This window comes from Cololabis saira, chromosome 22, assembly GCF_033807715.1.
Source record: "Cololabis saira isolate AMF1-May2022 chromosome 22, fColSai1.1, whole genome shotgun sequence".
NCBI lineage: Eukaryota > Metazoa > Chordata > Actinopteri > Beloniformes > Belonidae > Cololabis > Cololabis saira.
Window position 1 is genome coordinate 2,373,210 of NC_084608.1, and position 23,038 is coordinate 2,396,247.

A 23,038-nucleotide genomic window follows, 5' to 3' on the forward strand; every position below is an offset into this window, starting at 1 on the left:
AATATAAATAAAATGTGCAAATTAACCTGTGGTTGGAACATGCCACAAATTAGATACTATTGCAATTTGTTTTCTGAGCAGCAGCTGTTATATATAATAATATGTTATATATAATAATATATAATGTAAAATATATAATATATAATAAATTACTTGTATTGCCATCCTTTGCACTCACTGTTTTTTTGCAGACTCTGCACATAATAGATGATGTTTGCTCCTCGTCACTGTTTTTAAATCCAATCCAGTTCCAGATAACGGAGCTGGAGCCTCGTTTAACAACGAGCTCCTCGCTCTCAGATCCGCCTTCCACCATGTTTGTTACACAAAAACGTCATCAACGGGAATTTATCCTTTTTACCGCGAGATGACAAATTCTTACCGTGGGGAATTTTTTTGACGGTTTATTGTGAACGGTAAAATATCGACCATTCCTACTGCATGATCTGCAAAAACCTTTTCAGCGACTGGTGTGACCCGGTGGGTGAAGGAACCCTCGTCAAGCTGCACTCACAAATCCCCCTTCAGTTTCACTGCTGAGAGAGAAGCCTGAGCAGAGCTGTGGTCCACATCATCCTCAAACATATCAATCTAACCATTCACTGGACTTTAAATCACATTCACATTTCATTCATCTGCATTTTCCCAACCCTCCGAGGTCAGATTCATAAATCATTTGGTTTCTTTTCCAAAAGTGACTTGCCAAACCCCGTTTATGGGCTGTAATTCTGTGGGAACAGTTCTTGTTAAATGTGTGGGAGTAACTAGCACTTAATTGTTGTCTGTCCATCTCCAGGACGGCTGATGTTCTCTGTGGCTCCAGGATCAACTGATAACCAGCTGCAACCCATTACAATTAACGTAAAATAGCATTTGACTGTAAACAATCTGAGCATAATTGAGTTTTGAGAAGGAAAGTATATGTACCAAAACAGAGTATGCCTGACCTGATGAGAGGATTAGAGCTGGAGCCCGTACTCAGGGCCAATCACTGCACACCACAGTGAGTGGGTTTACATGGGAAGTTAAATTCCTCTTTAATTCAGAATTAAAATTAAATCCGATTTAAAATGAGTAAAAATTACCATGTAAACACCTAATTCTGAATGAAAATGGCCATTCTGAATTAAACTTAATTCCGAAGTAAGTGGCTGGTTTATTCTGATTTTAAATCCGAATAAAATAATTCCAGATCATGTATCCACTCATTCCTCTTTAAATTAATTCCGGTCTTTCTTTCTGCTCGTTCCCTCGCCCGTCTGTCTCCATGATCTTATATTCCACTGGGCTGGTTTTCCAAACAAAGTTTCAAGATGCAGCAGCAGTAAACGCTGGTCAAGAGCAGAGACCATTTATTTAATAAATAGATATCATTAAAAGAACAGATGGAAACAGGAAACATAAACATTGTTAGATTTTCAAAGTTGTAGCGGCTAAGTTAGTTTTTCTTCCGGTAGTTTAACTTCCGGTCCCCCCCCTATCCAATCAGAACCTTCCATCCCCCAGACCTGGAGAGGAATTGGAGAAAGACCAGCAAACATGTTTTCCATGTAAACCTCAATTCAGAATTACTATTTCCATGTAAACTCAAAGGAAAATACTTTAATTAGGAATAATTAACTCCAAATGAAAAAACATCATGTAACCGTGGTCACTCAGGTTACGGAGCAGAGCTCCACCTGTAGAGCTCCACCTGTAGAGCTCCACCTGCAGAGCTCCACCTGTAGAGCTCCACCTGTAGAGCTCCACCTGCAGAGCTCCACCTGTAGAGCTCCACCTGTAGAGCTCCACCTGAACATCATACACTGCATGGGTTTATTCTTTCCTCTCTCACTATCTACATTACCCCAAATCAAAAAAAGAAAGTGGAATAGTATGGAAAATGCAAATTTGAAAATAAAAGCAGATATCTATAAATATAGTCAGATTTAATGCACATGATGCTGCTCAGCACCACGTCTGGAATCCTAGCTCCTCTGACTCCACATGTACGACCACTGAGAAACGGCCCGCCTGAGGCGCCTGCAAGCCCACAGATATCAGCAGGATTCTTCTCTCACATTTGCTGACAAACTTGAGTTATTGCCATTTTATTTATTTATTTACTGTCTTACTAGCACGAGGACACTATGTCCAACATTCTTTGGTACACGGACGTGATCCTCCGCCCATCTCCGCTGCTCATGGATACTGTTTCTGTTCCAAAATCACTTTTTCTCTCTAACAACCTTTTCTTAATGTAAAAGCAGGGCAAGGCAATTTGAGTCTAGGCATGACTTTAATTGATTAAAAACCACCTTTTCTAGGAGCACAAAAAAGAAAGGGAGTTAGGAAGTTAGAACATTTGAAGAATCATGACTCTTCAAATTCAGAGTTGGTCTGGGCTACATGTGACTACTTTCTTATAGCAGGGTAAACAGAATGCATCCTGGGCCACAGTGAAGGGCTGCCTGCCTACAAAAGCAGGCGTCATAACAACCAACACCATGGACTTTTGATTTATCCATCTTAAAATATTGAATACCTATGAAGCCTTTTGTTATCCCCTATTTTTTTAGAGTTAAACAAATTCAACAAAGCTGGACATAAAAAAGTGACAGAAGAGGGAAGAGAGAGGAACGTTGCTGTTCTTCTTCTCTGAGGTGACTAGGCATAGTTTAGTCTACCACAGGTACAAACCAAACGGCACTAATTTAAAGTCCTAACAACCACCTCAGATGCAGTTCTGTTTCTCTGTCACGAGCAACAAACCCAGTTCAACAAGTTCAATCCATACATGGGAACCAGTTGAGACAATTCAACTGAAAAGTATACATTTATTCGGAGAGAGATCACTCCGGAGGTTTTTTTGTTCATACATTTGTCCGTTTCTGAAGAACAGGGACTTTATTTTGAAATAAAAGAAAGGGAACTCTTGTTTTGCAGTAGGAAACTGACTGTTAAAGGTTTTCATCAGCAGTGGAACCTCAGAGAACTACAGAGAAGATCTCAGGTGTCTAGAGCTGGAAAAGGACTGAAAAGGGGGGAAACATAAAGTACCAGCTTTTTCCAGAGAATCTACTGGTGGGAAAACAGTTATGTTTGAATTTACTACTAGTTCACGATTTTTAAACTATAATATTAAGCCTAGCTAGCTTTGCTGATTTGTTTGATTAGCTTGCAGGTGCAGCAACATGTGAAAGATTATGCAGGCTTATAGTAGTAATGTTGCTTATACCCTTTTGTTAGTGTTTTAGGGTAATATTTTGTGTTTTATATTGTGATGGTTTTCAACTTGAGTAATCCTGCCCCCCTCGAGGGAGGCAACCATTTCTGTTATCCCGGAAGAGGGGAAGGATAGACAGGAATGCAAAAATGATTGCCCAATAAGTGTCCTCAATCTAGATTATAAATTATTCGCCTTTATCTTTGCCAGTAGACTGGAGAAGCTGTTGCCTGACCTAGTCAATTGAGATCAGACTAGCATCAAAGACAAACAACAGACAACATCAGAAGAATATTACATATCCTAGGGAAAATACGAAAGGACAAAATTCAAGCTATTATAAGGAGTCTAGACGCAGAGAAAGCTTTCGACTCCGTCAGGTGGGCTTTTATTGTACAAAACTCTGGGAAAGTTTGGTTTCCAACATAAGTTTATCAGAGTGATTCAGGCGCTATATGATAAACCCTCAGCCCGTATCAAGGTCAATGGAGATCTATCTGGGTCCTTTAACTTGAATCGGGGGTGTTGACAGGGTTGCACAATTTCGCCACTCCTTTTTGATCTATTCATAGAAGTATTAAGCCAATCAATAAGAGAAAATGTAAAAATCAAGGATATTATTAATGTCAGGACCTGAACACAAGGTGGCGATGTTCGCAGATGATGTACTGGTCTGCCTGGGGGAGCCAGAAGGGTCATTTAATGAATTGATGTCCACTTTGTCTGATTTTGGCAGGTAGCTACTATATAGTACCTGCGACTCGTCGACTGCGTGTTTTGTTGGGTGTCTTGACATCAATTACACCCAAAAAACAACAAACTTTTAACATTCAGTGTATTGTGTGCTTTCTGGGATTTTCCGCATAACTGTGCAAAAACGGCGCATCTGGTTTGGTGGCGGGCCGTTACGTAACGGCCCGCTAAATCACAGCCCCCTCCACCCAGCTCCCTGTCTCCTCTCCTCTCCAGCGCACCATAAAGGCTGATTTATGGTTCCGCGTTACACCGACGCAGAGCCTACGGCGTAGGGTTACGCGGCGACGCGCAAGGTGCGTCGATTTAACGCGGAACCATAAATCAGGCTTAACACGGAGCTGTTTAGTGTTTAGAGCCTCTTTTGTTCTAATCACCGGAGGAAAACTGCTAAGAACATCCGCGGCCACTGACTGGACTTAAGATAAGGTGACAGTGCTGCTTGCATGCCTTTATTTTTATGATTGTTTGCTGTGGTTCGCCGTGCTGCTTTTCCGTGCATGCTTCGCCTGTCGCTCCCGGTTCTCTCCGACGCCGCTGTGAGCGTATGGCTGGAGGAGGAGGAGGTTTGGAGGAGGAGCGGAGCAATGATTGACAGGAAAGGGGGAAAAGGAAGCATTTTTCACGGCGCAAAAAAACACTGTAATAAAAGGCCAGGAATAGAGTACTAGAGTGAATATTTTCTTGTTACATTCTTTTAGACACATTTGAGGGATGTTGGCCAAGACTTTTAATAGTGTTAAAAGCATGTTAAAAATGATGTCACAATACCTTTAAGGTAAATTGGGAAAGTGAGAATATTAAATATGTAGGGGTACACTTGACTAGGGATCTTTCAGGGCTCTTCCGGGCAAACTATGAATGAATGAATGAATTAATTAATCTTTATTTCGGCTTGTACAGAACAAGATGAAAAGGAAGAAAAAAAAATCAACATTTCTTTTGCCGAAAAGGTGTAGGCTGAAGCCGTAGCTTATAGTGCCTACCCTTTTTTCTTTTGATCAGCAAAAATATGAGACATTAGCTTTTACTCAGTGAAAACAAACAATACATAAAGAAAAAAAAATAAATAAATAAATAAGTAAGACAAAATATAAAATTGACATTTCACATCCTAGAATGTTTTTGATAGTATACTTTATAATTATAGTGTTTTATATTTATTTACAATATTTTCTTTAAACAATTTCTTAAACTTGACGATAGAGTGACACATTTTTAGGTTGTTATTACAACTATTCCAAATTTCTTTTGCCTTAACTGATGTACATTTCTTTTTAATATTTGTTCTTGCTGTCATCGTCTCAAACATGAGTTTCCCCCTCAGATCATAACAGGTTTCTTTTATCTGGAACAGGTCCTGAATGCAGTTTGGAAGCAGTTTCTGCTGGGCTTTAAAGGCAAATAAAACAGTTTTCTGCTCTACTATATCATGGAATTTTAAGATATTATATTTAATAAAAAGATTATTTGTTGGTTCATAATAGTCGGTTTTATTAATTATCCTTAACGCTCTTTTCTGTAATAGAAAAATAGGGTTTGTATTTGTTTTATAGGTGTTGCCCCATATCTCCACACAATAAGTCATGTATGGAACTATGAGTGAGTTATACATTAAAAACTGTGCTCTTTGACAGAAAAAATAATTTGTTTTATTTACTATTGCTAGGGTTTTAGACATTCTTGATTTTACACTATTTATGTGTGATTTCCAGCTAAGTTTATCATCAATTATTACCCCCAGGAACTTATTTTCATATACTCTTTCTATTTCCATACCACTAATTTTAATTGTTATATGATTATTTTTTTTTCTAGTGCCAAAAATGATGAACTTAGTTTTAGTTAGGTTTAATGATAACTTATTGATATCAAACCATGCCTTCACATTTTTCAGTTCTCCTTCCACCACATTCAGCAGCTGTTCCAAATTCTTCCCTGAACAATAAAGGTTTGTATCATCAGCAAACAAGACATAATTTATTATTTTAGACACTTTACAAATATCATTTATATATAATATGAACAATTTAGGACCTAGCACTGAACCTTGTGGGACACCGAAGGTGACTCTTTCTAGTTCTGATTTATCATTATTTAACTCAACATATTGAAATCTGTCAGCAAGATAACTCTCTATCCATGAATTGGCAATCCCTCTGACACCATATCTCTCTAATTTATTTAATAAAAGTTTATGATCTATGGTATCAAATGCTTTCTTCAGGTCAATAAACACCCCCACTGTATATTCCCCTTTCTCGATAGCAGTTGAAATGTCCTCTACTAGTTCCATCACAGCCATTGAGGTTATTACCTATTACCTCTGAACCCATATTGATTATTGCTCAGCAGATTGTGTTTTTCTATGAATTTATCGAGTCTATTGACAAACAATTTTTCTATTATTTTTGAGAATTGAGATAATAACGAAATTGGTCTGTAATTATTAAAAAGGTGTCTATCTCCGTTTTTGAAGATGGGTATTACTTTGGCGGTTTTCATTTTATTAGGGAAAATTCCGGTTTGAAATGATAGGTTACATATATAGGTCAGTGGTTTTACTATGTTTACTATAATATTTTTAACTAAAGACATATCTATATCTGTCCAATCACCAGACCTTTTATCTTTGAATTTATGCACAATATCAAGTATGTCTATTTCTTTAACTTCACTTATATAAATTGTATAATAATTTCGTTCAACTAGATCTACTAAGCCTTCCTTATTTGCCGGCTCCACAATCTCATTTGCCAAGTTATAACCCACATTTGAAAAGTATGTATTAAACTCATTGACTATTTCCTTTGGATTATTTACTGTTGTTTTTTTATCCTTCGTAAAATAATTGGGATAGTCTGCTTTGTCCTTACCTTTCCTAATTACACTATTTATTACCTTCCATGTCCCCTGTGTATTACTCCGATATTGTTGCAGTAATTTATAGTAATGCTCTTTCTTCTGAATTCTTATAATTTTAATAATTTATTTTTATAAGTTTTGTATCTATTTTCGGTTTCTTTCGTTCTATGTTTTAAAAAGTTTTTATATAATAGATTTTTCTTTTTGCATGCATTTTCAATCCCCCTTGTTATCCAGGGGTTATATTTGTTCTTGGGCTTTGCAGCTTGTTTTCTTAAGGGACAGTTCTTGTTATAAAGGTCCAGTAATGTGGCTAGGAAAGCATCATATGCTTTGTTGGGGTCTTTGTTAACATAGACCTCCTGCCAGTCCTGCTCACTAAGGTCCACATTAAGGGCTGCAATGGTTTCCAGTGTTTTCAATCTGGAAAGGTTATAGATGTTTTGCTTGGGTTCTTTTTTGGTCTTGAAGAAATTATGTAAGATGGCAAAAACGGGAAGATGGTCACTTATATCATTCAACAGCAGTCCCCCTGTTATTTCAATATCAATTTCATTAGTAAATATATTATCTATCAAAGTTGCTGAGTCTATTGTGATTCTGGTTGGTTCTAGTATTATAGGAAAGAGGCTACTACTATACATTTGATTTATAAAGTCTATTGTTTTATTATTTCCATGTGGATTTAGAATATCTATATTAAAATCCCCACAAACTATATTCACTTTGTTATTATTTATATTACTAAACATATCAGCTATTTTATTATTAAATCTATCTAAACAAGTACCAGGAGTTCTATATATGCAGCTGATCATTATATTTTTAGCTTTTTCGTTAATAATTTCAATAGTTAAGTATTCTATAAGATTTTCTATTTTATTTGACATGCTTTTGACCATTTTACATTTTAAAGCAGTATCAACATATATTGCAACACCTCCTCCTTTTTTACTGTCTCTATTTGTTGTAAACATCTCATAGCCATCAAGATCCATATCGTAGCCTTTGTTGTCATCAAGCCAAGTCTCTGAAATTGCTATAATATAATTTCTTAAACTTCCCAAGATATTTTTTAATTTCTGTGAAGTTTCTGTATAGGCTTCTGCTGTTGAAATGCACTAGTGACAGGACTATGTACCAATATCCTTGAAAATAAAAGCAGATCTGCATAGATGGAATCTGGTGCCCTTTCTGAGCCTTAGCTCAAGCTCAGTAAGCGCAGTAAAAATAAGTGTGCTCCCCCGACTACTTTACCTTTTTAGGAACTTTTTAACTTTTTAACTTTTTAACTTTTTAACTTTAACTTTTTTAGGAACTTTTTAGGAACTTGCCTGTAGAGGTGAGATAAAGGCATACTAAAGGCATAAATCAGCCTTTAGTGTGCGCTCTGCGCTGTTCTGAACACAAAGAAGTGTTCATTTTGCTGGGACGCCGGGTCCCTCCGCCGAGACACAACTTTTGCGGTATGCGTTCATTGTTGTGTCTAAAAATGATGCGCAGTGCCCACCCAATCAGAAACAGTACAGATATTTGGGGATTTTTTTAATATATATGACAAAATAAAGGATCCCCATAACCTTTGATCGGGTGGACAGGACGCACAGCCTACCCGTGCCTCAAAACCGGCCTCGTGTTCCAGTACACAGAGGTCCAACGTGAGGATTATGATCGTATAGTGTGAGCAGACGGGTCGCATCAGAGCATCGGGTCGTACAGTGTGAGACCATAAATCGTGGGCTGTGAACTTTTGAACTCAGCGATCTAGTCGTGCAGTGTGAGATGGGGCTGAATCAAACCATTTAAAATATCGCACAGTGTATGCCCAGCTTTAGAGATTTGTAGGATGGAAAAGCTGACTTTTCAACTAAAAACACATTGGGACATATTTTACAAAATTTGGAATAACTGTCTCGTATTTATCACTCCCATGAGTAGGGATGGGAATCGAGAACCGGTTCTTGTTGAGAACCGGTTCCCAGTGTTTCAATTCCTTGGAATCGTTTGCCTTTTTCCCAAACGATTCCCTTATCGATTCCAGTCGGCGCAAATGACGTCACCAAGCACGTTGCGCAGCGTGCGCATTCGCGCCCAGCAGGAAAACACGGGGACAAAGCGGCATAAACGCTGGAAAGTTTGGTTACATTTTACCAAAAAGGATGACAACAGGGCGACAATTCTTGCAATGTGGACATTTCAACAAAGGGGGGAAACTGTTAGGACTCGGCCGACTGATGCGCTGGGAGCGCGGAGTCAGCCGGCGTGTGGTAAGGCTGATTTATGGTTCCGCGTTACACCAACGCAGAGCCTACGGCGTAGGGTACGCGGCAACACGCACCGTACGGCGCGCGTCGCCGCGTACCCTACGCCGTAGGCTCTGCGTCGATTTAACGCGGAACCATAATTCATGCTTTAGAAGAGCTGCGCTCTCGGCCACGCGGACGAGCCGGGCGCTCCGTCGGACAACGGAGCTCCTAACACAGCTGCAGCTCGTCAGCTCTTCTTTAAAGTTAAAGTTAAAGAGCATCTACCACTAGATTTTCCTTTCATCAAGGCAGGGAAGAGTATCAGGCCAGAATAGATGAATGTCACCAGCAGTGACTAAGTTTGTGGTGTTGAACATGTTACTGGACATTCTTGTGTAATTGCCACAAAATAATTTGTTGTTTTCCATTTCTACAGAAGAATATTTATTTTATTATTATTATTTTATATTAAATACATATTTTACTGTATATTACAAATCATTTTGTGGGGACCCCCTGGCACCATCGAGGAGCCCAAGGCTGGGGGCGTCTTAAGACCTCACTTATATTTTTTTTGTTCAAAGATATACAAGTTTTATATCTTTGAACAAAAAAGATCGGAGAAACAAAGAAATTGAAACAAAGAAACAATTTTAGTATCAACTTTGTTTTATTAAAACAAAGTTGATACTAAAATAGTTTCTTTTTAGTATTTTAGTATCAACTTTGTTTTATTAAAACAAAGTTGATACTAAAATTGTTTCTTCTCCTTTTTTCCAAATGAGAATCGATAAGAGAATCGATAAAGAATCGAATCGATAAGCAGAATCGATAAGAGAATCGGAATCGAAAAAATCTTATCAATTCCCATCCCTACCCATGAGAGCAGATTTGATTTGACTTCACTGGTACTATTATGTTGTAACTTGCTGATTTAACCTTTGACTGGGTTTTATGATTAATTCCACAACAGCAGCGGCAGGTGACCCCCTGATTTCTGTTCATAGTTCCTGTAAACTGTTTATAAGGTTCAAATGCTAATAACTAAGTTGTATTGTATCAGATCCTATCCAAGTGAATGTGGGAGCCCTAGTTCCGGCTCTGCTGATTCAACATGTCTTTCTGATGCAGTTCTAAGGAAGATGTTTCATTGGCTCTGCATTTCTCTTCCACCTTCTCCTCCCCTCCCTACCACTCATTCTCTGCAGGTCTGAGGTCCATAACCAGCAGCCATTCACCACCCATCTCCCATTGGCCAGCCTCTGATTCCCTGTCTCTGCCCTCCACCAATCATCTCCACCTGTACCCTCCACCAATCATCTCCACCTGTGCCCTCCACCAATCATCTCCACCTGTACCCTCCACCAATCATCTCCACCTGTACCCTCCACCAATCATCTCCACCTGTACCCTCCACCAATCATCTCCACCTGTACCCTCCACCAATCATCTCCACCTGTACCCTCCACCAATCATCTCCACCTGTGCCCTCCACCAATCATCTCCACCTGTACCCTCCACCAATCATCTCCACCTGTACCCTCCACCAATCATCTCCACCTGTACCCTCCACCAATCATCTCCACCTGTGCCCTATAAAAGGGCTGATTGCCAGTTCCTTCTGGCTCTCTCTGACAGCAAGTTGATGGCTGCTTGCTAGAGTCCACAAGCACACCCTGCTGTTATTGTTATTCTACATAGTCTGGTGTAAATGCCCTGCCTTGGGACAGGTAAGACGGGGGCCCCTATACACAGGCATCACGTAGGTAGAATCTATGTTTAGTCACATTAGGTAAGGGACGGTTGCCACCAATGTTCCCTCTAAACTGCGCGCGTGCGCAATCGCGCACTGCCCGCATATTCTCAGCGCACAAGAAAGTCTATCCAGGGCAGTGCTTTAAGTGGGCCGGTACGCGCCGGTACGGAGTACCCCCACTTCTCAATATTAGCCTCTGGCACCTTTTACGGCGTACCAGGACTTCTCATGAGCTCACAGTTCTCTGTTCTCTCCTTGTGATTTGGCTACAGTGGCGTCGCAACGCGACTGCCCCTCGTGAGACGTTCACTCGTAAAGCCTGATTTATGGTTCCGCGCTAAATCGACGCAGAGCCTACGCCGTAGGAAACGCGGCGACGCGCAACATACGTGCACGTCGCCGCGTACCCTACGGCGTAGGCTCTGCGTTGGTGTAACGCGGAACCATAAATCAGGTTACGGAGGTCCCGCGAGTCAAGAGGAGGAGAAGTATTCAAGGATTTGGGGAATACAAGGAGCTGTGGGGATCCCGGACACGAGAAAGTCTGAAGCTTCTGCTAAAAGCTGTCCATACCATTGCTGTGTATACCAGCAGTACTGGAGTTGAGGGGGGATGAGGAGGGTGGCATCCCCTCCTGAAATAAAAACGGTCCAAATCCCCCCTGAAATAAAAACGGTCCAATCATCCCCCCTGTAAAACTGCCATCCCTCCTTTCCATCCCTTATGTCATTTCATCATTGAATGTGGTTTTACTGCTATTTCAACATTTAGAGTCACCACCAGAAAAATAACACCATAAAAATAACTTATTTGACAATTTTCACCTGTTTTAAGTAAATTTTCACTTGAAATAAGTAGAAAAATCTGCCAGTGGGACAAGATTTATCTTCTTATTACAAGCAAAAAAATCTTGTTCCACTAGCAGATTTTTCTACTTATTTTAAGTGAAAATTGACTTGAAACAAGTAAAAATGGTCAATTAAAACAAAATTTTGTCGACATTTCAACTTTTTTCATAAAATCTTTGACTTTTGTTCTGAAAATTTCAACTTTTCCCTGGACATTTTGACTTTTTTTCTCTAAATTTTGACTTTTTTCTCAAAATTTCAACTTTTTTTCTCGACATTTCAATTTTTTCTCTCAAAATTTCGAGAAAAAAGTCGAAATTTTCACCTGTTTCAAGTAGATTTTCACTTAAAATAAGTAGAAAAATCTGCCAGTGGAACAAGACTTTTTTGCTTGTAATGAGAAGATAAATCTTGTTCCACTGGCAGATTTTTCTACTTATTTCAAGTGAAAATCTACTTGAAACAGGTGAAAATTGTTGTTTTTTCCAGTGATGAGTCTTGTTTTAAGTGTGATGAAATACTTAAAAATAAAGCGTGCATATCTGATGTTGCTCACAGTCGTCCTGAGTTTGCTCAGGGAGCTTGTGTGTACGCCCAGATACATGACAGATTAGAGGGAACATTGGTTGCCACTACTGTATTTTTGTCCCACTGGTTAGTGTAGTTAGGCAGACAGGCTTTTGTTTCCAAATTAGACAGTTAGATAGAACTGTGTATTTCCTTAGCTGCTTAATTTGTTATTTTGGCAACATCCACGTCCCCTGGCAGTGGCATACTTTTGTTTTGTTACTTTGTTCACTTGTAAATATTGTAAATATCTTGCTGGAGTGTAAGTAAAATCAAGCACACCAGTTAAAAACCCTGTGTTGTCTCCGTTATTTGCATCTTTTAATGCTTGGGTTCCCTTTTGGTTAAAATGTCATGCTATGTGACCCTTGGTCTCAACACCTGTACATGGCCTGACCAGGGGTTTCGTAACATCCCTCCATAAGTGCTGTGAAACTAGTTGTCTGTGAAACTAGGCTCTATAAAGCTCAAAGGAGGATAAAACCCGCAAACTGTGACTATACTACTCTTGTACCAGTACAGGACTGTCTCAAAAAAATTAGAATATTGTGATAAAGTATTATTTTAATATTGCTGATCATGATTTACAGCTTAAGAAAATTCAAATATCCTATCTCAAAAAATTAGAATATTCGTGGAATCTGAATCTTAAACTGTAAACCATAATCAGCAATATTAAAATAATAAAAGGCTTGCAATATTTCAGTTGATTTGTAATGAATCCAGAATGTATGACATTTTTGCATTACAGAAAATAAAGGACTTTATCACAATATTCTAATTTTCTGAGACAGTCCTGTAGTAATGTACATTTTCAGGACATAAACAAACAAAACTGGAAGGACATTCATTTTCATGTACTTGAATATTGCTGTACCGTTTTATCTACTTGTCCTTTCCAAATAAAGAAACAATTAAAAAAAAAAAAAAAAGATTGTAATACTTGGTACTTGTATGAGATTAATTTGTCCACAGCTAAATCAGTAAAGGGAAAGTCTTCCTGTTCCTCTGGAAGTGTGTGTTTACGAGTAAGAGCTTGATGTGCGCGGGGACGGCTGATGCTGCCGTTGATAGGGAAGTTCTTTGAATGTGGAGTCTCCGTGGGGGGAACATAAGTCTCAGTAAAAGCAAGACTGCAACAACGTGGAGCTTTCAAGATAAAAGGGAATTATTTCTGTATATTTGCAGAAGACAGATCTGATAAATGAACATAAACTTCCCTTGTATACAATTTTTATAGTCATTTTTTAACCATATTAGCTTAGATTCTGATTTGTTCTGAGGGACATGAATCAGATAGCCCACAATCATCAAAGAAGTATTTTATCTGCTCACTTTAATTGTTTCATATTTGTTTAAAAAGATTCCAGCTATGGGTTGCAGTTGGAAAAAAAACAAACATTAAATTTCATCGTCCAGCAATAGCCAAGAAGCTGAGCTGTGCACGCTGCAGCTTCATCTTGTGTTCACTCTACTATAATTAGGTTTGCGGGACTCGGAGCCATGTCTGCTCACAGCGGACACGGAAAGCAACAAGCTGGCCTTCGCTTCCCTCCTTCCCTTCCTCCCTTCCTCCTTCTTCCCCTTCTGCTTTGTAGAGTCAAATTGGTTCCAGATGCATTCTCTCACGGGTTAGCCTCCATAACCAGATCGCAACACGAAAGAAACAAAGGAGACGATTAGCACAACTCGCTTGAAGAGAACAGAAATGTATGGAATTTTTAAACGAAGCGGAGGGAGGACGTCGGAGACGAGGATTCAAACCCAGCTCATCACCTTTCCAACGGGTTTATTTATTTCACGTAGATTACTCCGGGAGTCTTTGGTACCTTTTGTTATTGTGAGAAGCTCACAGAGACAATGTGCAGCCCAAATGAGGATCTGAGAGTTTCTTTCATGTCCGTACAAAGTGATATTTAGCCAGAGCAAATCCACATCCTGCACCCATGTGCAGGGAACATCAAAGACCGACCCACCAGCATGTTAGACCCATTTATAACCGAGCCCCGTCAGATAAAACCAGCTCTGGAGAAGCCTGCAAACGCTGCCACAGACGGGTGGAGGGCTCCTGAGAGGACATCTGACCAAATGGCTCAAAAATGTGACGACAAAGTTGAAAGTGGCACTAACGTTGACACAGACAGCTAGGTGACGGCCCCTTCAGGGCCAGCTGTTCCAGCTGTTCCAGCGGTTCCAGCTGTTCCAGCACCCCTGGCTCAGGGCCCTGCTGGATTCCTTAACGCTTTCCCATTTCAAACATCCTGCACTTTCATTTTTTTTAGATTTTTTAATTAGAATATTGTGATAAAGTTCTTTATTTTCTGTAATGCAATTACAAAAACAAAAATGTCATACATTCTGGATTCATTACAAACCAACTGAAATATTGCAAGCCTTTTATTATTTTAATATTGCTGATTATGGCTTACAGTTTAAGATTAAGATTCCCAGAATATTGTAATTTTTTGAGATAGGATATTTGAGTTTTCTTAAGCTGTAAGCCATGATCAGAAATATTAAAATAATAAAAGGTTTGCAATATTTCAGTTGATTTGTAATAAATCCAGAATGTATGACATTTTTGTTTTTGTAATTGCATTACAGAAAATCACAATATTCCTAATTTTCTGAGACAGTCCTGTATACAGACAAGTTAGAAAGTAAAAAAAAAAGGTATTTCTGAGCCTGTATACTACAACAGGATAATAAAATCCTGTAATGATGGCTTTTAGTTTTGGTGTCCACCTCAAGAATTGAAGTGGCCCCCACTGCCCCCCCCCCCCCCCCCCCTGGTGGGGGCCGTGGCCCCCTCTGCCCCCCCTAGTTCTGGAGCCGCCCCTGCACCAGTAACGGACCGGAACCCCGACTATTCCCAGCAGGAATAGCGGCTTCAGGGCAACACTTACACACCAAACTACAGACCCAAATACTTTAGTAGTTTCGTTGTAAGAAAACCACTAAACATAAATGGCTTCCTGCTTTTCCAAAGGTAGTTTTTCGCTATTTGTCACACAACATGTTAATGTGGTGGGCGGCAGCTCGGGCGGCTGAAAAGTTAAAACATAAAGAAAAACTAAGCTCATTTCGAGAAAAACCTAACTCTTCCCAAGACTATTGAGTTGCCCAAATTTTCTAAAAATACGTATGTGATGTATACTATAATTTACTGAACATCCGGCCAGGGGCTGATATTTACTACGATGGAAAATACAATCAAACTGAGATTTCTGGTCGACGTCTGGTTTCTGCTCAGCACCGTGAAAACACGTCAAAGATGCCAGCTGTCACTCAATAAGTTACACCAAACTTACAAGTAATGGCGGTTTATACTGTTCACATATACTTTTAGATATATAATAAATAGAGCCATTTTTCGGTAAACTGCAGAAAGCTGCCAGATTGACCGCATTCATGCAGAGATGAAGGTAAAACTCACCCTGGGCTCGCAGCGGCTGGAGGCAAAAGTTTACAGCGAGGAGGAAACTGCTTATCTGGAAACACACACGCATCTTATTGAAATCCTAAAGTGCATGGTGAACAAGAAGAGCCAGAGTTGCAGAGTTGCGGTGACATGCCGATCCCGTTAACTGTGGCTCGCCCCGGGCCGCCCACGGCGCATGCGCGGGACGGCAGGAGCGCAGTTCACAAGCACATGTTTAAAGTATAAAAAGGACATTTGCAAAGATCTGCCGAACATGCGAGCTGCTCTTAACGTCTTTCCGCTTCACTCTCTTTGGAACAACAATTTGCTGAGTATATCAAGTTGAATTCCACGTTTAACCACTTAAACTGTCAAAAAAAAATTTAAAAAAATACAATAATCCAGAGCTAGGTAGAGGAGCCAAAAAATTGTACTCAAGTAAACGTACTGTTACTTAAGAATAATATGACTCAAGTAGAAGTAAAAAGTAGTCATCCAAATAATTACTTGAGTAAAAGTAAAAAAGTACTTGGTGAAAAAAACTACTCAAGTACTGAGTAACTGTTGAGTAACGTCTGATTTATTTTTTAACACAACCATTCAAACAGACAAATGTATAAAATAATCATCGTCAGGCAAATTAATCATCAAATCAAATCAATAAAATTAATTAAAATTAATAAAAAATAGCTTAAATTATGATAATCTTAAAGTAAATTCAAGTATTTTAATAAATAATAAAATAAATAAAATAATAACAGAATAAAAAAATAAATTAAGCACAAGTAGTACAAAATTTCCAGCCTTTGTATTTTTCTTTTTTAACCAGGCAGAACTAGAACAAACATGAACTCATAGAAACTCTGTGTGTTTGAGTCTGTGTAAATGTGACAAAACATGCAAAAACTAACATTTTTCCCAAAGAATCACCAGTGATGTCATGAGATTGACGCGTACGTGGATAAAAGTGATAAAAGAAAAGTAACAGCTCAACGTAGCCTAATGTAGCGGAGTAAGAGGAACAGTTTCTTCTTCACAAATCTACTCAAGTAAAAGTAAAAAGTATAGTGATTTAAAACTACTCCTAAAAGTACAACATTTCCCAAAACTTACTCAAGTAAATGTAACAGAGTAAATGTAACTCGTTACTACTACCTCTGAACATATCACAGAAGTTCAGTTCAGTTTATTTTCGTCATGACATCGCAAAAAAAATAAAAATAAAAATAAGACAAACGTCAAAATAGCTTTTACAAAATTAAAAATTAAATGGCAACAAGGAAAAAATTACACTGTTCAAAGAAAACATTACAAAAAAAAGTTTCCAATATACAAATAACATCCAGCCCGAAAAAAAAGGTGTAGGCTGAAGCAAAGCTTATTCATTGCCTCCCCCTCAAAAGGAATTATTTAAAGTAATGAAATAAAAGCAAGAAGTAAGAGATAAGTATGGCTGCGAGCTGTAAAACAAATTGCCTCCACGGCCACGGGGACAATAACAAAGATTCCTTGAACGTCGAGAAATAAGAAAGAAAAAAGGTGCAGTGTACATGTTCCCTTCATCCTTGAATAATCAAATCAAATCACCAAATAAATGAATATCCAAATCAACATAGCAGCATCACTGCTCATTACATAAAGAGAAAGGACCAGGAACACAGAGCAGTGTTGGTGATAAGGACCCAAACGCAAGACATCACGAGACAGGAGTAAATATTTGTTTTATTTAGGGGGGAAAAACCCGACTGGCAACTATAGAACCATAAAAATCCAAAACACGTAGTGGATGGCAGACAGGAGAGCAGCACGACAGAAGAGGTTTGTAAAAGAAGGAAAGGAAACAGAAACAGAGAGGAAAAAAACAAGAGACCTACAACTCTACAAAAATGGAGACCCAAAAAAGAATTAAGATCCAAATCCTAAAACCAGTGTAGGTTCCTGCAGCCACTAGCCGAAAAAAAACGCTGGTTGCCCTGTAATTTCTGCAGCCCCAGCCCTCCTGGCAACCACAGCAGCTTACGTGCAAAGAAGAGCATGAGGGACAGGAAAAACATCCACCCATCTCACTTGAATCCCCACATCCCCATGTGAGCTCCAACCACTGACAGAGGAATGAATGGGAATGTGTCCGAGTGAGGTAGCAGGGAGGAGACGCTGCACACAACGCACCGCTCCACACTGAGAGCAGGTAACTAGTTTTTATGACTAAGTGACCTCCTGCTCTGTAGCACAGATAATGGGATGCCCACATGTGCTCATCCACCCCTGTTTGTTGTGTCTTGTTTTTCGTGTTCTCAACAAATCAGAGCATGAACAGCTCACACTGCTGTTTCTTCTCTGTCCGCATTTGAATAAACAACTTTTGTTTTGCACAGATTTCCAGCTCATTTCCCACATGTGCTTTGTTGATAGAGGTGGTTTGGAGACCAGCTGGGTGACCATGCTGCCGAGCTGGAGGAGCCACGAGCGATAACTGCCTCACCACTACCAGCCCCGTCTCCTGCCAACATGCATGGCACTCACAAGTACAGTAGAGTACTGTGTATCACAGCATTGCCATGATTATACATTTTGGGTATATAATTTGACCCCTAATTCCAGCTCTACACCCTCACCAGGATGGGGGGGCATAGGAGAATAGAGGGAATGTTCATGATGTCACAGATGCGACTTCACAGAGGGTTACGCCCACTGAGTGTCAGAAAGACTGAGTGTCAGAAAGACTGAGTGTCAGAAAGACTGAGTGTCAGAAAGACTGAGTGTCAGAAAGACTGAGTGACAGAAAGACTGAGTGACAGAAAGACTGAGTGTCAGAAAGACTGAGTGTCAGAAAGACTGAGTGTCAGAAAGACTGAGTGTCAGAAAGACTGAGTGTCAGAAAGACTGAGTGTCAGAAAGACTGAGTGACAGAAAGACTGAGTGACAGAAAGACTGAGTGTCAGAAAGACTGAGTGTCAGAAAGACTGAGTGTCAGAAAGACTGAGTGTCAGAAAGACTGAGTGTCAGAAAGACTGAGTGAATAAAGACTGAGTGTCAGAAAAACTGAGTGTCAGAAAGACTGAGTGTCAGAAAGACTGAGTGTCAGAAAGACTGAGTGTCAGAAAGACTGAGCGTCAGAAAGACTGAGTGTCAGAAAGACTGAGTGTCAGAAAGACTGAGTGGCAGAAAGACTGAGTGTCAGAAAGACTGAGTGTCAGCGTAAACTTTCAGTTTGAGCAACTGGAAAACATCTAAAATGTGAAAGAGCTGTTGTGCGATCGACTGTACTCATAGAATAAGCAAGAAATCAGAGTTATCGTTTTACAGACTGCCAAAAAATAAGCTTAAGAGCGACAAATGGATCGCTGCAATTCACAGAAACAACTGGATTCCAGGCACCGAAACGTGGATTTGTGGTTCCCATTTTGTATCAGGTAATGTTGGATTTTTGGGTAGCTAACGTTAAACGGTCCAATCATAAAGTTTGGTGTCCTCATCACTTTAATTTCTAACAAATCCTGCCTTGAAGTCGGACCAAGCGTCAAGACTTTTGTAAGCCTTCAAGCTTTGCTTTGTGTATTTCCCCGGTGTAGAAGTTAAGTACATATAAATATCAGGAAACTGGATTTGTGGCCAAATATTACTGTCCATGGACCACTGGTTCTTGGGGTAACTGTACCAAATATTAATGTCCATGGACCACTGGTTCTTGGGGTAACTGTACCAAATATTAATGTCCATGGACCACTGGTTCTTGGGGTAACTGTACCAAATATTAATGTCCATGGACCACTGGTTCTTGGTAACTGTACCAAATATTAATGTCCATGGACCACTGGTTCTTGGGGTAACTGTACCAAATATTAATGTCCATGGACCACTGGTTCTTGGTAATTGTACCAAATATTAATGTCCATGGACCACTGGTTCTTGGGGTAACTGTACCAAATATTAATGTCCATGGACCACTGGTTCTTGGTAACTGCACCAAATATTAATGTCCATGGACCACTGGTTCTTGGTAACTGTACCAAATATTAATGTCCATGGACCACTGGTTCTTGGTAACTGCACCAAATATTAATGTCCATGGACCACTGGTTCTTGGGGTAACTGTACCAAATATTAATGTCCATGGACCACTGGTTCTTGGTAACTGTACCAAATATTAATGTCCATGGACCACTGGTTCTTGGTAACTGTACCAAATATTAATGTCCATGGACCACTGGTTCTTGGGGTAACTGTACCAAATATTAATGTCCATGGACCACTGGTTCTTGGTAACTGTACCAAATATTAATGTCCATGGACCACTGGTTCTTGGGGTAACTGTACCAAATATTAATGTCCATGGACCACTGGTTCTTGGTAACTGTACCAAATATTAATGTCCATGGACCACTGGTTCTTGGGGTAACTGTACCAAATATTAATGTCCATGGACCACTGGTTCTTGGTAACTGTACCAAATATTAATGTCCATGGACCACTGGTTCTTGGGGTAACTGTACCAAATATTAATGTCCACTAGTTGCAGACATTTTTGCTGATGTTTTACCACTCAGTGAGTAAGGGGGCTGGTCCAGTGGTGAAGTGACATCAATGCAGACCCTCTATAAGAGTTTGCCCAACCAGTCCACATGTGTTTTCTGGACTTGCAAAAGGCAAGTTGTCTCTGGGACTCCTGTCGGGGGTTTCTCAGGGAGTATGGGTTCCTGGAATCCCTTATACGGGCTGTCCGGTCTCTCTTCATCCGACTCCAGATCCGTATTGTCAGCTACAAGTCGGACTTGATCCCCCGTGGGGGTTCGACTCCACCAAGGCTGCCCTTTGTCAGCGGTTCTGTTCATTACTTTCATGGACAGAATTTGTAGGTGTAGCTGAGGAGGTGGTTCGATGGCCTCAAAATTGGGTCTCTGCTTTCGCAGATGATGTGGTTCTGTTGGCTTCATCAAGCCAAGATCTTCTACTCTCACTGGAGAACTTTGCTGCCGTATGTGAAGCAGCAACTCCAAAACCGAGACCTTGGTCCTCAGTCAATAGTGGGTGGAGTCTCCGGGTCGGGAAGCAGATACTGCCCCAAGTGAAGGATTTCAAGTATCTCGGAGTCTTGTTCACGAGTGAGGGAAGCATAGAGATCAAGGATCTGCGTTGTGGTACAGAAGGTCCTGAGCTGAAAGGCAAAGCTCTCAATTTACCAGTGGGGTTATGTTCCTACCGTCACCCCCGGTTACCAGTTGTGGGCAGTGACCAGGAGAACTGAATCAGGGATATAAGTGATGTAAATGAGCTTCTAGGGTGTCATTGCTCATTTATGTATTTGTTTACTGTTTAGAATTTGTGTTGTTTAGTATATTGTTATTTTTTTTCTATGCACATATTTTGACAATATTTATATTTTCTGTTTATATTCAGCATATAATTTTTTTGCATTTTCATGGTTTTTTACTTGTTTGACTTCTTAACCTGTGTTATTGCAGAGATTGTTTAGGGTTACATTTTACTACATGTGTGCGTGTGTTCATGCGTGTGTGATAGTGTGTTTATACAGTATGTAATAAAATAAACTGATATTCTGAATAAGGCCACGTTTACACATATCTATTTATATATTTATAAACCGGATATTTCCCCCTCCTTATTTTGAAAAATACCATCATTTCCAGGAACCTGCATAAATATCTGTTAAGGTGCTATGAGCAGCCAAACCTACAGGGGGCAGTGTAACGAGAAGATAAAGTCATGCTAGCCAATCAGAATCCTGGAAAAAAACACCAACAAATGACACAGTAACTTCCAGTTACTTCAAAGATGAACCAGAGTCTTTGGTTTGGAGTGACAGAGAAGTGGAGTTACTTTTAAGTGTGACTTTAGAATATAAAACAGGTAAAATACAAGAAAATATTGACGGTTACAAACTAATTGTAACCACAGGTGTCACTCATGACGCTGGTGACGTTTCTGTCTCATAATGTGACGTTCTGAAGCCTAAATGTCCGTTTCTCTCCGTTTACAAGCAAACGTGAAGAGGGAGATTTTGCAAATCTCCACTTTGGCCGGAGTTTTCAGAAATGATGGTTTTTGGTGACTTTAGTACACGCAATAAATAACACTGACCTGTCATTAACAGGTGGTCGGGGAACACATCCAGCAGAAACAACAAAGAGTCCATGGGGAAGTCCACTCTCCAAATCCTTTCCAGTTATAGCTGCCCGTTTCTGTACATAAATATAAACAAATCTACCCATCACCCAATAGTGTTATATCAGGCCCCTAAAGGCCGCTAAACCGCTTCCTCTTTGTACCTCGTGAGAATCCTGTCTTTATATTTGTTTTTAAACTGGTTCATGTTTGGACATTGTTTTAATAGTTTTCAGCCTGAGAACATGACCTTGGTTTTAGACAGATTTGGTGATTGATCAATCCACCATCCAGCGACAGGAAGTCTTGTTCTCCACGGGGGCCTCCCAGTCTGTCCCCCCATTGTCCCCAGTAATGCCCGTGTCCACAGAGCCAGCCGTGTTTTGTGCTGCACAGCCGTCAAACACCAGGGGAAGCTCTGTCCAGGGAGACGCCCTCTTTTGTAGGGGATCAGAGTTCAGGATGGAGGAGCATGTTACAGGCTGGAGTCAGCACGTCTGCCCCACGTGGCTCCATCCTGTCGTCCATAGGCTTGAACCACGACCAGTACTGGAGTTGAGGGGGGATGAGGGGGGATAAATAAAAACGGTCCAAATCATCCCCCCCTGAAATAAAAACGGTCCAAATCATCCCCCCCTGAAATAAAAACGGTCCAAATCATCCCCCCCCCTGAAATAAAAACGGTCCAAATCATCCCCCCCTGAAATAAAAACGGTCCAAATCATCCCCCCCATAAATAAAAACGGTCCAAATCATCCCCCCTGAAATAAAAACGGTCCAAATCATCCCCCCCTGAAATAAAAACGGTCCAAATCATCCCCCCTGAAATAAAAACGGTCCAAATCATCCCCCCTGAAATAAAAACGGTCCAAATCATCCCCCCCTGAAATAAAAACGGTCCAAATCATCCCCCCCTGAAATAAAAACGGTCCAAATCATCCCCCCTGAAATAAAAACGGTCCAAATCATCCCCCCCTGAAATAAAAACGGTCCAAATCATCCCCCCTGAAATAAAAACGGTCCAAATCATCCCCCCCTGAAATAAAAACGGTCCAAATCATCCCCCCCTGTAAAACTGCCATCCCTCCTTTCCATCCCTTATGTCATTTCATCAATGAATGTGGTTCTATTTCGTCCCTACTGACCGCCAGGCGGTGCTGTAAGCACTGGATATCTCCCCTCGCGCATGCGCATGTCGAGTACAATACCAACAATGTCACGTCACCCGTGACCCCTGCATGACCCCCGGAAGGG

At 40.2% G+C, this 23,038-nt stretch overlaps 1 protein-coding gene across 1 annotated transcript in view; it reads right to left on the reverse strand.

Moving 5' to 3' along the window:
• Window positions 1-15,826, reverse strand: part of reck (reversion-inducing-cysteine-rich protein with kazal motifs) — a 110,939-nt gene extending 95,113 nt beyond the window's left edge. Inside the window, exon 1 of the mRNA XM_061713086.1 lies at window positions 15,677-15,826. Coding sequence (XP_061569070.1) covers window positions 15,677-15,749 — 73 coding nt within the window. The 5' untranslated portion in view covers window positions 15,750-15,826. The remainder of the gene's footprint in view (window positions 1-15,676) is intronic.
• Window positions 15,827-23,038: the final 7,212 nt, after the last annotated feature.